This window comes from Lethenteron reissneri, chromosome 55 (assembly GCF_015708825.2).
Source record: "Lethenteron reissneri isolate LAM-NWPU_2019-01 chromosome 55, ASM1570882v1, whole genome shotgun sequence".
In the NCBI taxonomy this organism is placed as follows: domain Eukaryota; kingdom Metazoa; phylum Chordata; class Hyperoartia; order Petromyzontiformes; family Petromyzontidae; genus Lethenteron; species Lethenteron reissneri.
Genome location: NC_083833.1, coordinates 11,114,524 through 11,130,010, shown reverse-complemented (window position 1 = coordinate 11,130,010; position 15,487 = coordinate 11,114,524). Strand labels below are relative to the sequence as shown.

The window sequence follows — 15,487 nt, the reverse complement described above, 5'->3', positions numbered from 1 at the left end:
CAGTGTTTGGCTATGGAAATTTTCCGATTTACAATAAAGTGGAATGGTGGCGCAGTGCATTCACGTACAACTGGACCTCGAAGAGTTGCTCTTAATAGCTTATGTGACGGAAGACGTTTGATACCCAGCCCGAGGTTTATCATTCGCGATGCGGCGACACCTGAGCCAGCCTTGGCTCCCCTTCATCAACCTGCAATGACCAGTGTAGTGAGGGCCTAGTCAAACAACAACCATAACAAACATGTTGTGGGGAAGCCTTCAATCAGCAGTGAATTGGACAATTATTTTGGTATGCCCCCCCCAACCAAACCTCAAGACTTCGCAAAAACTACCCAACATGGCAATCAAATTTTTCTTCACGTTAAATCTTTTTTCTTTTCTTCCAAACTTGCAACTGAACAAAAAAATATCGGAATGAGAAGACAGTTTAGAACATACTAATTGTCCATGAACATTTTCAGTCGCATTTTGTTACCTAGGTCAAAGTTTATACATATTCGATTATCGATACCATCGTTCACACGTCCCTCATGTTTAGGACGGGCCCTATGTACGACAAAATACTGCTGTGATTGACAGGATGACTTGCGTCTAGACTCTAGACAAATGAAGTTTCTCATCATGCACACCGCTGTGTGGAGAATGATGTAAACGCCGAGCACACGTTTTGTACGGGAACCACGTTGGAAGAGCCATCAGATGTGACAGTGGTTCTCATTGCCACAACGTAAAATGTTAAACTCATAAACATCAAAGCAGCTGGCTCCTAGATCTCTAAAAACAACAATGCGTGTCGCCGGTCTTTGGCAACCGTGTTGTTAAAACTGTGCATGATGGTCGTGCACACTCCAAGGGTGAATAATGTTAACAAATGTATGAATTTGTATACGACTTGCCACTATGAGCGCCGGTACTAAAGAGATGTTTGTTGTAGAGACAAAGGAAGGAACGATTGTCTACGAATTGCGGTTCAAAAAAGTGCATACATGGCAATTCAGATTGGTTAATTTTCCAGTGGCCGTGAGTTGCAATGAAACTATGACTTGTTACAGCAACAGTGTGTGATGGATATCAACAGTATATCTATTTTATGTTTTGCGTGACTTGTTATATCAGTGTTACAGATTACATTTTTCCAAATTCTTCCGGAAAACATACATGGCATTTCAATAAGCTCACATCTATTGACGCACATACTGTATATGAGATAGATGCATTGCTTTGATAGTTGTTTATTCTTACCATTTTGTATGTTGAATTATTTCACTTGAGTAAATAATAGAAACTGTAAGAATGATAATAAATTCGGTCTGCTTAATATCATTCCTCATTTATGTTTCGTAGTAAACTCATGCAACAGCATTCGTGTCAAAAGTATTCACCCGTGGTGTTATTCTAATGCCCCATATGCACGAGTAGAGAAAGGCACGTATGATATGAATGGAATAATTGTACAGGCACAATTGTTTTAAAAACCACGAGCTGATTTCCCCACTCTTCATCTCAGCAATAAGAGTTAAGCAGGCGACAGTAAAGACGGCAGCAATGCCAAACTTAGACTTGAAATTCGCCGTTTCTCCACTTTCAAAGCCTCACTGAACTCTGCTCATCTCCGTTCGTGGTCCCTAGCCGGTGGTGAAAATTCCGCATTCCTATGGTGGGAATCAGAATGTCTACACGATGACCACACAGAGACCCACAAACTCACCACACAGAGACCCACAGACTCACCTCACACAGAGCCCCGTGTCGGCATCTTCAGGCTGAGTTGACCACGAGGAGGCCCAGACAGGGCTCAGATTTTTCCCGCCATCGCCGCCATTCGCCCTGACCGGAAGCGGAAGTAGAAGCTGGGGGTGGAGGTCGCCCAAAGAGGAGGGGCGGGGGGCAGCTTCCGGGGGCGTGGTCGCGCATTGGCACGTCACTCGGAGGGCGTGGCTAAAGAGGGCGTGGTCACGTCCTCTCGCGCTGTGACATCACCGGTGACGTCGCAATCACCACGTGCTTCCTCAGAGTTCGAGACGGGCGTGAAGGAGACGGCAGCTTCTTAAACTTCAGCTGCTTCAGCTTCATCATCGTCGCCTTTCGAACAACTTCTGCTGAAGCCATCCGAGCGAAACTTTTGACGAGGTGAGTTTTGTGGACTCATGGTGAGTGTGTGGGTCCCTGTTGTGGGTTCGTGGTGAGTGTGTGGTTCCGTGGTGTGGGTTCGTGGTGAGTGTGTGGGTCCGTGGTGAGGATGTGGGTGCGTGGTGAGTGTGTGGGTCCATGTGGGTTCGTGATGAGTGTGTGGGTACGTGTTGTGGGTTCGTGGTGAGTGTGTGGGTCAGTGGTGAGGATGTGGGTGCATGGTGAGTGTCTGGGTCCATGTTGTGGGTTCGTGGTGAGTGTGTGGGTCCGTGTTGTGGGTTTGTGGGGAGTGTGTGGGTTCGTGGTGAATGTGTGGATCCCTGTTGTGAGTTCGTGGTCAGTGTGTGGGTCCGTGGTGAGGATGTGGGTGCCTGGTAAGTGTGTGGGTCCATGTTGTGGGTTCGTGGTGAGTGTGTGGGTCCGTGGTGAGGATGTGGGTGCGTGGTGAGTATGTGGGTCCATGTGGGTTCGTGGTGAGTGTGTGGGTACTTGTTGTGGGTTCGTGGTGAGTGTGTGGGTCCGTGGTGAGGATGTGGGTGCGTGGTGAGTGTGTGGGTCCATGTGGGTTCGTGGTGAGTGTGTGGGTACGTGTTGTGGGTTCGTGGTGAGTGTGTGGGTCAGTGGTGAGGATGTGGGTGCATGGTGAGTGTCTGGGTCCATGTTGTGGGTTCGTGGTGAGTGTGTGGGTCCGTGTTGTGGGTTCGTGGGGAGTGTGTGGGTTCGTGGTGAGTGTGTGGATCCCTGTTGTGAGTTCGTGGTCAGTGTGTGGGTCCGTGGTGAGGATGTGGGTACCTGGTAAGTGTGTGGGTCTATGTTGTGGGTTCGTGGTGAGTGTGTGGGTCCGTGGTGAGGATGTGGGTGCGTGGTGAGTATGTGGGTCCATGTGGGTTCGTGGTGAGTGTGTGGGTACTTGTTGTGGGTTCGTGGTGAGTGTGTGGGTCCGTGGTGAGGATGTGGGTGCGTGGTGAGTGTGTGGGTCCATGTGGGTTCGTGGTGAGTGTGTGGGTACGTGTTGTGGGTTCGTGGTGAGTGTGTGGGTCAGTGGTGAGGATGTGGGTGCATGGTGAGTGTCTGGGTCCATGTTGTGGGTTCGTGGTGAGTGTGTGGGTCCGTGTTGTGGGTTCGTGGTGAGTGTGTGGATCCCTGTTGTGAGTTCGTGGTCAGTGTGTGGGTCCAGTGGTGAGGATGTGGGTACCTGGTAAGTGTGTGGGTCCATGTTGTGGGTTCGTGGTGAGTGTGTGGGTCCGTGTTGTGGGTTCGTGGTGAGTGTGTGGTTCCGTGTTGTGGGTTCGTGGTGAGTGTGTGGGTCCGTGTTGTGGGTTATTAGTGAGGTTGGGTCCGTGGTGCGGATGTGAGTTCATGTGAGTTTGTGGTGAGGATGTGAGTCCGTGTTGTGAGTTCGTGGTGATGATGTGTGTCCGTGTTGTGAGTTCGTGGTGAGGATGTGAGTCCGTCTTGTGAGTTTGTGGTGAGGATGGGGGTTCGTAGTTAGAATGGTGGGTTCCTGGTTGGGGGATATGGGAAAGTGGTGAGGATGTGAGTTCGTGTTGTGACTCTCTACACCATCTCCACCCCCCGCACCCACCCACAGCTTTCCACACAGAGACCTTGGGAACTGCTGCGTGAGAGAAGCCACTCTGAGTATCAAAACCATGGAGGTACGCATGGGCCCCTACGCTCGACTTACGAACACCACCAGCACTCACCAACACCACCCACACTTCCGAACACCACCCACACTTACTAACACCACCCTCACTTACGAACACCACCAGCACTTACTAACACTACCAGCACTTACGAACACCAATAGCACTTATGAACACCACCCATACTTTCGAACACCACCTTCACTTACGAACAACACCCTCACTTACGAACAACACCCTCACTTACGAACACCACCCACACTACGAACACCACCCACACTTACAAACACCACCCACACTATGAACGAGCTTCCATGAAATATATATTTGTTTAACATCGACTTACAACTCGCACTTGCAAACCGAACGGCAGAACGATCCTCTGCGAGATGTAGTGAGTGTTTGTGATGCCTGTACACTACTCTGTGGCACCACAATGGCGAGATATTAACAACCTCACTTGGTTTCCAGGAGGTCGTGGGTTCGACCCCGACCGTGACATCTACTGTTTATTTGAAGTTTGTGTGTAGAGGAGCCTACTCCAATATTGTTTTTATGTGTGTGTGTATGTGCATGTAGACGAGCCAAGCTGGAGCAAGAAGGAGGGAGGCAGTCTCTGGCAACACGTGGAGTGCGTTGTCCGCAGCCGGCACCGGCCTTATCCGCAGTAAATCGCCTCGAGGTGAGGAACAGCAGTGAGCAAAAGTGGCCACGGTGAATGGGGGGAAGTCACTACTGCCATTTTTCATGGGTGACTTCATGGTGGCCATGTTGCTTAGGGGACTTTATTGCAGTCCTGTTGCATGGGAGACTTCATTGTGGCCATTTTGCATGGGGGATGTCACGGCAGCAATGTTGCATGGGGTACTTCACTACGGCCATGCTGCATGGAGGACGTCACTATGGCCATGTTACATGCGAGATTTCATGGCTGCAATGATGCATGGGGGTTTTTAGGGCGGCCATGTTTAATGAGGGATGTCATGATGGTCATAATGATCATGCTGCATGGGGGATATTACAGCGGCCATGTTGCATGGAGGTTGTCATGTGGCCATGTTGCATGGGAGATGTCACGGCACCCATATTGCATGAGGGATGTCACTGCGGCCATGTTGCAAGGGGGACTTGATTGCGGCCATGTTGCATGGGGGATGTCACTACAGCCATGTTACATGGGGGACTTTATTACGGCCATGTTGAATGAGGGATGTCCTGATGGCCATGTTGCATGGGGGATGTCATGGCAGCCATATTGCATGTGGGTTGTCATGGTGGCCATGTTGCACGAGGGATTTCATGGCAGCCATGTTACGTGGGTATACAGTATTTGGCTGCCGCTATATATTTTCACGTGATGAAGATCACAGCCACTTCGGTGGGGCCTTACCTGCCAAAATAAAAATATATAGTTTAGTTTTAGTATGGGTCTCTATGGGTCGTTATGGTTCGATATGAGCATGGATCTCTGTGGGTCTATGGATCTATATGAGTTTGGGTCTCTATGGTTCGATACCAGTATGGGTTTCTGTGGGTCTGAGTGGAGTGATGAGTCTCCATGTGATGATAATTACGACGATGACGATATAGATCTAGCGGGGGTCTTACTTGGCATGTAAACAAAACAGAAATAGTTAAAAGTCTAAGATGTCGTTGTTGTTGTCACGTGTGCAGCGATCCTGGATCTCTTTGGGCCTCAGCTAAGTCATCGCCAAAAGCTGGAGCTGGAGGCCATGAAACAAGTATGGTTCTTCACTGTGGACAAGGTCGGCAAACCCCGGGGCGGCAACAACAACGACAGCTACGACGACGATAACAACAACTACATCCCTGTGAGGCTCACAGTGACACCCATGGAGACCCAAAGAGACACCCACAGAGACCCACAGAGACACCCATAGAGACCCACTCCCATTGAGACCCACAAAGGCACCGAAAGAGACACCATTAGACACCCACAGAGGTTTTTGTTGGGTTAGAAGGCATGAGTATAAATGTGTAATCGTTAAACCTGCCACCACCATCAGACACAGATAGTCAGTTAGGGTTTTGTGTTACGGGTTTCTGGGGGTCTCTGTGGGTGCCTAAGGATCTGTTTGGGTCTTTATTGGTCTGGGTGTCTGTGGGTCTCTGTGAAAGTGTTCAAGTTATTTCGCATCGTATGTAGTAAACTTTGGCTAATCCGTGGTGGCCAGGAGATGTTAACTCCCTCCCCTGGTATACAGGAGGTCGTGGGTTCGATACCGACCCTGACGCCTGCTGTATATTTGGAGTTTGCTTCTCTCTCTCCCCGTGGTTGCGTGGATTTTTCTCCGGGTCCTCCGTTTTTACTCCTTCCATATTTAGAAACAACGTCAACACACATTAAGAGCAATTGGCTGCTTCTGCTGTAAATTTCCACACGGTGATAATGATGAGGCCCCACTTCATTGAGCAATAATTTGTGATGGCCAGGTCGCTCCATAGCAGCTCAGTGGTGGGGCCTTTAACAGCGTAGCAATAGGCTGTAGCCTTTCTGGACATAAAACACATACTTGTGGTTAACATGCAGACAAAAACATGCTCTGATAATGTGTGGCATTGCCTTTGAAACTGATTGGTCTACACCAGAGAAAGCAGCCTTCTTTAGGGCCTAGTCTCAATACCAGTGTCTCACTACCCAGTGTCTCACCACCAGTGTCTCACCACCAGCGTCTCACTACCCAGTGTTAGATGAATAAACGCAAAAAGGCGAACAACCCCCCCCCCCCCCCCAAGTTTTAACGGCATTCGGTATTCTTGGGTCTTTCGGTAAAGTCACGTAGATAGGTTCAAAGAAAATAATAAAAAAATAACAGAAAGACGACCGCTTGCGTTGCGATCGAAACGTCGTAGTTGTCCGTTATTTTTTTTTTTATTATCTTTGAACCTATCTACGTGACTTTACCAAAAGATCCAAGAATATGAATTCCTGCAGTCACGAAAGCTTTAAGTCAAGCATTCGGCAGTTTAACGAAACATTTATACATTTCCACGATCTAACACCCAAGCAAAAATAAACCTCCGTAGCTGATAATGGCAGTCGTGGAAGCCCCGACTACTGCTGCAACTACCGAACGTTCGACGCTCTGATTGCGACGACTCTGACAACCGGCCTCCGCCTCCTAGGTCCGCAAGGAACAGCTCCACTACCGCTATGAGGTGCAGAAGATGATCGGCAAGGGATGCCAGGGCCTGGTGCTGCAGTGCCTCGACCACAAAACCAAACTGCTCGTGGCCGTCAAGATGCTGTACCTGCCCTGGAGGTGAGTCGGAGGGCCTTCCGCGGTGGCCCGCTCTCTCGGAAAATAATCATCAAATGATTGGAGGCACCGCCGTGAAACTGCCACTAACTATGGACTCGCTGACAAAATACTAACTGCCGTAAGACTTCTGCTAACAATAAACTATCAAAATACTGACATAAACCTGCTGCTAAATATGAACTAACAAAATATTAACTGACATAAAACTGCTGCTAACTATAAACTAACAATATCTTACTGCCATAAAACTGCTGCTAATTATAAAGTAACAGACTAACTGACATAAAACTTACTAACTATGAACGAACTCACGAAATAATAACCTGCCGTAAGGCTACTGCTATGAACGAAAGTTAACTAACAAAATAATAACTGCCATAAAACTATTGCTAACTATAAACTAACAGGCCCATACAGACCCACAAAGACCCATAGAGACCCACAGAGACACCCAGACCCTTAAAGACCCACGGAGGCACCCAGACCCTTAGAGACCCACAGAGGCCCACAGAAACACCCAGACCCAGAGACCCACAAAAACCAGCAAAGTAACCCACAAAGACACCCACAGAGACCCCACAGAGACCCCCACAGAGACACCCACAGAGACACCCATAGAGACCCCCACAGAGACACCCACAGAGACCCCACAGAGTCACCCACACAGAGTCACCGTTGATTTCGTGGCCTTCCCGCTGCGCAGCTCCTCGACAGCGGCCCGCCAGAGGACGGAGTTGGAGGTGGCCAAGGAGCTGCAGGGCAAGGCCAGCGATGAGCGCTACGGAGTCATCCGGGTCCTGGACACGTTCCAATTCCGCGGACACAATTGCCTCGTCGTCGAGCTCTTGAAGTACGCGAACCCCCCCCCCCCCACCCACGTGCGTGTCCATTGCTCCGCTCTATAGTTGATTTATTTCGGAATAAATATTTATTTAATATTTGATCAAGCAACTACATTTATTACATTTATTTATTGAGTTTCACACGCAGGGCTTTCGCGACTAATATCATCCATAATAAAGGTATTTTTGGGTTAGATCAAGTAAATATATAAATGTTGTGTCGTTAAACCCACAACCACCCAATATAGCCAACTAGTAAGGGTTGTCACGCAAACAGAACGTGACAATTCGTTACTAGTATAGCACTATTGTGTAGTGTCGTGTAAAGTGTAGTAGTGTATAGTGTAGTGTATAGTAGTGTATAATGTAGCAGAAAGTGTAGTGTATAGTAGTGTATTGTAGTGTATAGTGTAGTAGAAAGTGTAGTGTATAGGTTAGTAGAAAGTATAGTGTATAGTAGTGTATAGTGTGTCTGACCAGCTAGTTGTGCCTCAGGCTTGTTCCATCTGGCCCGGCCCTCTAGCTGTTACCGTAGACGCACACCAGCTCAACATCCCTGGTGAATCGGTACAGTCAGCAGCTGTCAACGCCGAACCCCGGGCGGCGGTTAACTAACCCGGAAAACTCAGCTTGTCTGAGCCAGAGCATGTGGAACCCCTGGTGGAGGAAATTCCACCAAAACGGGTCTTTGGACCTTCCACTGCAACCAGGACCATATCCAGTCGTCTTGACTACGCCTTGCCACTGGGTACAGATGCGGCTGGTCGAGAGAGTGAGGTTGAAGCTGCGCAAATCACCCTCACTTAAATCCAAGTTCTCTGCGCAAGTCATGGCACTTTTTATCACCGTCATTATCCAAGTCCTGTGGCGATGGGTGAGCGACCAAGCAGCAGGCACGGATATGCTGGAAGCTGTAGCCGCAAACCTGCACGCAGGCGGCTCAGGATATTGGTCGTTCCCTCACTGGACCGAAGCAGCAGTGAAGTCCGGCCGCACCCTGAGTGACTGAGCAGCCCTATTCAGGATCGCACTGCTCACCTCCGTAGTGAGGAAAGGGTTAGAAAAGGTACCCTAAACATTGCCTGCTTCAAAACATCCTGGCCAGCCTACCGCAGCTGGCGGGATCCCATACTTGCGGTCGAAAAACAAAAAGAAAAACAAATAAAATGAAAAAGACCAAAGTGATACCACTCACTGTTGGCGCCTGGAATGTGCGCACTTTGATGGACACATCTGGATCAAAAAGACCTGAGGGACGCACCGCCCTCGTGGGCAGAGAGCTAGCCAGATACAATGTGGATGTTGCTGCCCTTAGTGAGACCCGACTGGCCAGTACTGGACAGCTGACTGAAGTGGGTGCAGGTTACACATTCTTCTGGAGCGGACGAGGCCAAGAGGAGAGACGTGATGCTGGTGTTGGTTTTGCAGTAAAAAACCACCTGGTCAACCAACTGGCAAGCCAACCCAAGGGGATAAACGACCGTTTAATGACCTTACAGCTCCACCTATTGGGTAAAAAGGAGGCCACCATCATCAGTGCCTATGCCCCTACGATGACCAACTCTGACGAGATCAAAACCAAGTTTTATAATGACCTAGAAGTCATTATTGCTGCCACAGCCAGCTCGGACAAACTCCTGATACTTGGTGATTTCAACGCCTAGAGTTGGAAGTGACCATCAATCATGGAATGGAGTCATAGGTGCATATGGCATTGGAAAATGTAACAGCAACGGTCTTCTACTGCTGAAACATGCTCTGAATTTGACCTGCTCATCACCAACACGATATTCCAACTACCAAAGCGCAAGAAAACTTCATGGATGCATCCTCGTTCACACCACTGGCACTTGATTGCTTACGTCATCATGAGGAGGAGCGACCGGCACGATGTCAGGGTGACCAAGGCAATGTGTGGTGCTGAATGTTGGACTGACCATCGTCTCATCATCTCCAAACTTAACATCCGGATTAAGCCTCCCAGACGCCCACAAGGAAAAAGACGTGGCAAGCGTCTTAACATCACTCGCCTACAACAGGAACACACCAGACTGGCCTTTGTTGAGGCTCTAGACCAGCGGTCGGGAACCTATGGCTCGCGAGCCATATATGGCTCTTCCAGTGACGGCATATGGCTCCCAGACAATTTTGAGTTGAAACAATAATTTAAAAAAATAAAAAATAAAAAATCAGTTTGGAACTAATTTTTAAATACTTGTGATATTACTTAATAATACTGTGTCATTTTAAAGTAAACAGAAATTAGTTTTGAAGATAAATTTCACGGGTCACGCCTGCATGAAGCTCAACCTCACCACGTATGAACCAGACTACAAGGCCATCAGCAAAACCATGCAGCACCAGAAGTCGCATTAAAAGTAAGACATATTTCATTTATTATACGTTAAAAATACTATATGGCTCTCAATGAAATATATTTAGAAATATTTGGCTTTTATGGCTCTCCCAGTCAAAAAGGTTCCCGACCCCTGCTCTAGACCATCACCTGGAGTCTCTAAACTTCGAGCATACAGACGCTGAGGCAGACTGGACTGCACTCAAGACCGTGCTGCATTCTACAGCCCTTGAATCACTTGGTGTTCCATTACGTACACATCAAGATTGGTTTGATGAGAACGATGCAGAAATCTAAGCACTCCTTGACGAAAAACACCGCCTGCATGAAGCATATCTGAATGACAGCAGCTCAAGTTTAAAGAAAACTGCCTTCCTCAACATTCGCAGGATTGTCCAGCAGAGACTCAGAGTCATGCAAGACACCTGGCTGTACGCAAAAGCTGAGGAGATTCAATCCTACGCTGACAGTAACAACACCAAGTGCCTCTATGATGCACACAAGCAGGTCTATGGTCCGCAACGCTCAGGAACTTCACCTTTCCTGAATGCAGATGGAACAACACTATGGGAAATCATGGCCAAGTATGGGTGTCCAGACAAGTTAATTGGCATCGTGTGCAATCTCCATGATGGCATGATGGCCAGCGTCAGAGACCAGCAAGAACTCTCTGATCCGTTCACAATCACAAACGGGGTGAAGCAAGGCTGCGTATTAGCGCCAACGCTCTTCAGCATGGTGTTTTCTGCCATGCTGCAAGACTCATTCCAGAACCACAACACTGGGATTAACTTAATTTACCGTTTTGACGGTGGGCTATTCAATCTGCGGACGATGCAAGCCAAAACTAGAGTGGAGGAGGTCACTGTTCGAGAACTTGTGTTTGCTGATGACTGTGCTCTGGCTGCTGGCTCAAATAAAGATCTACAGGACAGTATGGACCACTTCTCCTCAGCTTGTAACAACTTCGGCCTAACAATCAGCACAAAGAAGACTGAAGTCCTATACCAACCTACTCCTGGGAAACCCTACACTGAGCCAACCATCTTTGTGAATGGGCAAAAGCTTTCAGCCGTTGACAAGTTTATTTACCTTGGTAGTACACTGTCTCGCGCTGTGCACATAGATGATGAAGTTAACATCAGGATTGTCAAGGCCAGTGCAGCCTTTGGGCGTCTACGTGACTCGGTATGGGAAAGGACTGGCATCAAGCAGGAGACAAAACTGAAGGTCTACCGGGCTGTTGTCTTACCAACTCTTCTGTATGGGTGCGAAGCCTGGACAGTTTACCAGCGCCATGCCAAGAAATTGAATCATCTCCACTTGAGCTGTCTGAGGAAACTGCTGAGGATCAAGTGGCAAGACAGAATCCCTGACACGGAAGTCCTCAGCAAGGCAAATATCCCCAGCATCTACACCTTACTTGCTAAGGAACAGCTAAGATGGACTGGCCACGTGACCAGAATGCCCTACGCGAGACTTCCAAAACAAGTCTTCTTTGGCGAGCTGAAGAATGGCAAGCGAGCACAAGGTGGCCCCAAAAAGCGCTACAAGGACACCCTTAAAGCTTCCTTGAAGAGCTTTGGATTCGACCTGAAAAGCTGGGAATCCCTAGCATAGGACCGACCTGCCTGGAGAAGAAAAGTACAGGATGGTGCAGTCCTCTGTGAGAGTAGAAGCTCCTGTGCTATCTTGAAGAGGCAGCAGTGCAAATCTACCAAGGACTTGTGGCTGCGCCTCAGAGCTCTACATCCTCCCTGACCTGTCCAGTGTGCCACAGAGAATTCCGGGCTTGGATTGGCCTGTTCAGCCATCTGCGCACTCATCAAAACCCAACAAAATGACAAAAGTGCCATGGTCATCATCAACTATGATGGACGAACAAGAAGAAGAAGTGTAGTATAATGGTACAGCACAACGGTGTGTTGGAGAGCCAAGCCACAACATTTACAATCTCTGAGTATGATGTTTCGCCAGTAATTACAACTGGCTTCATCAGGCGACAGCCACATTTTGTGGAGAATTCCACCTGTTTCGTTCCTTATATAGAGGCACAGATGTGGTGATCAGGCTTATGTGCTCTTGCGCAAAGTGGGCAGGGGGAGGATTAATTTTCTAATTTGTTCAAAAATAGCTTTTTTTTATATCTTTCATAATTAACTTATTTTTGCAGTTTATTTAATGAGTTTAAAGATAGTTAACAATTTATCAAAAGATGTCTCGCCTCGTTAAATCAATTAATTTAATCGAATACATAACTTAATTAATTGCTATTTTGATAATTAATTTATGCAATAATTAATCTGACAATTTTACAAGCACAATTTGTTTGGCAACCGAGTCTCCAAAGCTCTGGGAAGTCGAGCAGCACGCGTCCACGTGGCCCCCGTGGGTCAAGCAGCTCAGCACGGCGAACCGCTGCGTTATCGACAATCGCAGAACACCGTGGCGACAAAGCAGATGCAGAAAGTCCCCCCGCGTTGCGAAAGACGCGACTCACGGAAATGCTCCCCATGAATCATACATTCATTTTTTTCATGAGAATCTACGTAGAAATAAAAGGGAAATGTGTGGATATGTGTGTCTGTTCGAAATGTTTAGCATACTTCCCAACATGCAACAAACTTGAAATTTGGCACGTGGGTAGCTTCCGTACTGTACACAATGTAAAAAGTATAAAAATAGACTTTTGTATTTTGGGGGGTAATAATGGATATAATCTATTGCATGGCAGTGAGCGATGACGTCACATCTGTGATGGACTAAACTATTAATTTCCGTGCGAAGAACGGGTACACCTGCTAGTAAAATTAATAAGCTATTTTATAAAATAATAAAATAATACGATATTAATATTTCGATTTAAAGCTTTCGTGACTGCAGGGATTCATCTTCTTGGTTCTTTCGGTAAAGTCACGTAGAAGGGAAGTAATAAAATAATAAAAAATAAAACATGATAAAATTAATTTTATTACGTTTAATAAAATAATAAAAATAAAACATAATAAAATTAATTTTATTATGTTTTATTTTTATTATTTTATTACTTCCCTTCTACGTGACTTTACCGAAAGAACCAAGAAGACGATATTAATAGGTGAATAATAATGAAAAAATAATAATTAACAATAATATGGCAATTAAATGACGGAAAAAATTTCTAAGATAAGGAAATTATAATGAAATAATACGAATATATTGCTAATTAAAATTCTAATACAATTTTTGATTAAGAAATATTGATAATACAATAATAATAAATAGAATACATTTATTGTTAAATTGTGATATGATAGTAATAAAATGATAGTAATGAAATAATAAAAGGGAATAACATAATCATGGTGAAATTATAATAAAATCATAATGAAGTTATTATCACAAAATATTCAGTTCCCTTGGCGCTAGTGCGGTGCGGCGAGGCCGCGGATGAATACCGCGGAGCGCCGAGGCGTTTCATGACCCCTCCCCCACCAAAACTAACCAAGTGGCACAAGTCGGTTTGGGGTCCGGGTCGTGGGTCGCCGAGCGGACGTCATCGGAACGGGAAAGGGGTTTAAACGTCGTCGTCGTTGTCGTGCCAGGAAGAGCCTCTACGACGTCATGAGCAAAGGGAGCATCGGGCGAATCTACGTGAGGCGGTTGAGGGAGTACACCAAGGCCATCCTCGACTTCCTGTTGTACGCCAAGGGGCGGGGCATCGTCCACGCGGACATCAAGCCGGTGAGCAGAGCGGGCGCGGTGGTCACGCCCTCTCATCGGGGCGCTCGGTTAGCTGGCGTGGAGGCAGGCCGGCCACGGTTGATCGCGGGGTCGATGCGCTGGCTCCGTCCATCGGGAGGGAGGTGGTGGTAGTGGTGGTGGGGTCACGGTACCTCCGGCGAAGACGATCCGGTACGAGATGGACACTCGTACCGCAGAGGCAGGCCAGCCACTGTTGATCACGGGGTCGATGCGCTGGCTCGTCAATCTACTGTGACTCTGCCACCTCCTCCTTCCAGATGGAGGGTAGCAGGTTGACGGTAGGCAGTTGTGGCTAGGAGATGTTAACTACCTTGCCAGGTATACAGGGGGTCGTGGGTTCGATCCCGACCCTGACGCCTGCTGTATATTTGGAGTTTGCGTCTCTCTCGCTCCCCGTGGTGGTCACGTGGATTTTCATCCAAGCCCTCCGGTTTTTCCCTCTACGTTCAGAATCAACATGACCACGCGTTTAGAGTATTTGACAGCTGCTGTAACCTTTCCGCATGATGATGTTGATATCAGCCCACGTCGTTGAGCTATCGTTTGTGATGGCCAGGGAGCTTCCGACAAAACAGCTGCACAGCAGCTCAGAGTGGGGCCTTACACCTAGTAAAGTAAAACATAGCTTAGTTTTAGTCTGTGTCTCTCGAAGTCTGTGTGGGTCTCTGAGTATGGGTCTCTCTATGTCTGTGTGGGTCTCTATGAGTATGGATCTCTGTTGGTCTTTGTGGGTCTCTATGAGTATGGGTCTCTATGAGTATGGGTCTCTGTGGGTCTGTGTGGGTCTCTATGAGTATGGGTCCTCTGTGGGTCTGTATGGGTCTCTATGAATATGTCGGTCTCTATGAGTATGTGGGTCTCTATGTCTGTGTGGGTCTCTATGAGTATGGGTCTCTGTGGGTCTGTATGGGTCTCTATGAGTATGGGTCTCTATGTCTGTGTGGGTCTCTATGAGTATGGGTCTCTGTGGGTCTGTATGGGTCTCTCTGAGTATGGGTCTCTATGAGTATGGGTCTTTAAGGGCCTGTTGAAAGACGTCTCTAGAGTGTTTGGCTGCTGCTATATATGTCCACGCAATTATGATGATGATGCTGATGATGATGCTGATGATGCTGATGATGATGCTGACGATGATATCAGCCCCTGGTTGAGCTGCTGTCATTACGTGATGGCCGGGTCGTTTGCGATAAAAGACCTACACAGCAGCTCAGCGGGGCCTTACACCCTGGTAGTAAAATACAACTTGAACGGGTCTCAGGCACGTAGCCCGTGTCGCAAGTCGGGGGGGGGGCTGCCCGTGTGGGTGTCAATGCGTCACTTTGCGTGATCGACCCCTGCTGGCTGGACACTCTCGCCGTAACCTCAGAGCGTGGAATTCCATCTCTGTCTCTCCCCTTTGTCCAGGACAACATTCTGCTCACCGCGACCGGCAAAGTGAGGGTCACCGACTTCGGGTGCAGCTTTTACCTGAAGCATAAAGTA

The 15,487-nt window shown here is 47.7% G+C and overlaps 1 protein-coding gene across 1 annotated transcript in view; it reads left to right on the top strand.

Annotated features, from left to right (window-relative positions):
• The first annotated feature begins 3,782 nt into the window (after positions 1 to 3,782).
• LOC133356695 (dual specificity tyrosine-phosphorylation-regulated kinase 2-like) overlaps positions 3,783 to 15,487 on the top strand; it is a 12,485-nt gene continuing 780 nt past the window's right edge. The window contains exons 1-7 of the mRNA XM_061574336.1: positions 3,783 to 3,788; positions 4,359 to 4,461; positions 5,454 to 5,611; positions 6,927 to 7,063; positions 7,767 to 7,913; positions 13,846 to 13,984; positions 15,410 to 15,484. Of these exons, the coding sequence (XP_061430320.1) occupies positions 3,783 to 3,788; positions 4,359 to 4,461; positions 5,454 to 5,611; positions 6,927 to 7,063; positions 7,767 to 7,913; positions 13,846 to 13,984; positions 15,410 to 15,484 (765 nt within the window). The remainder of the gene's footprint in view (positions 3,789 to 4,358; positions 4,462 to 5,453; positions 5,612 to 6,926; positions 7,064 to 7,766; positions 7,914 to 13,845; positions 13,985 to 15,409; positions 15,485 to 15,487) is intronic.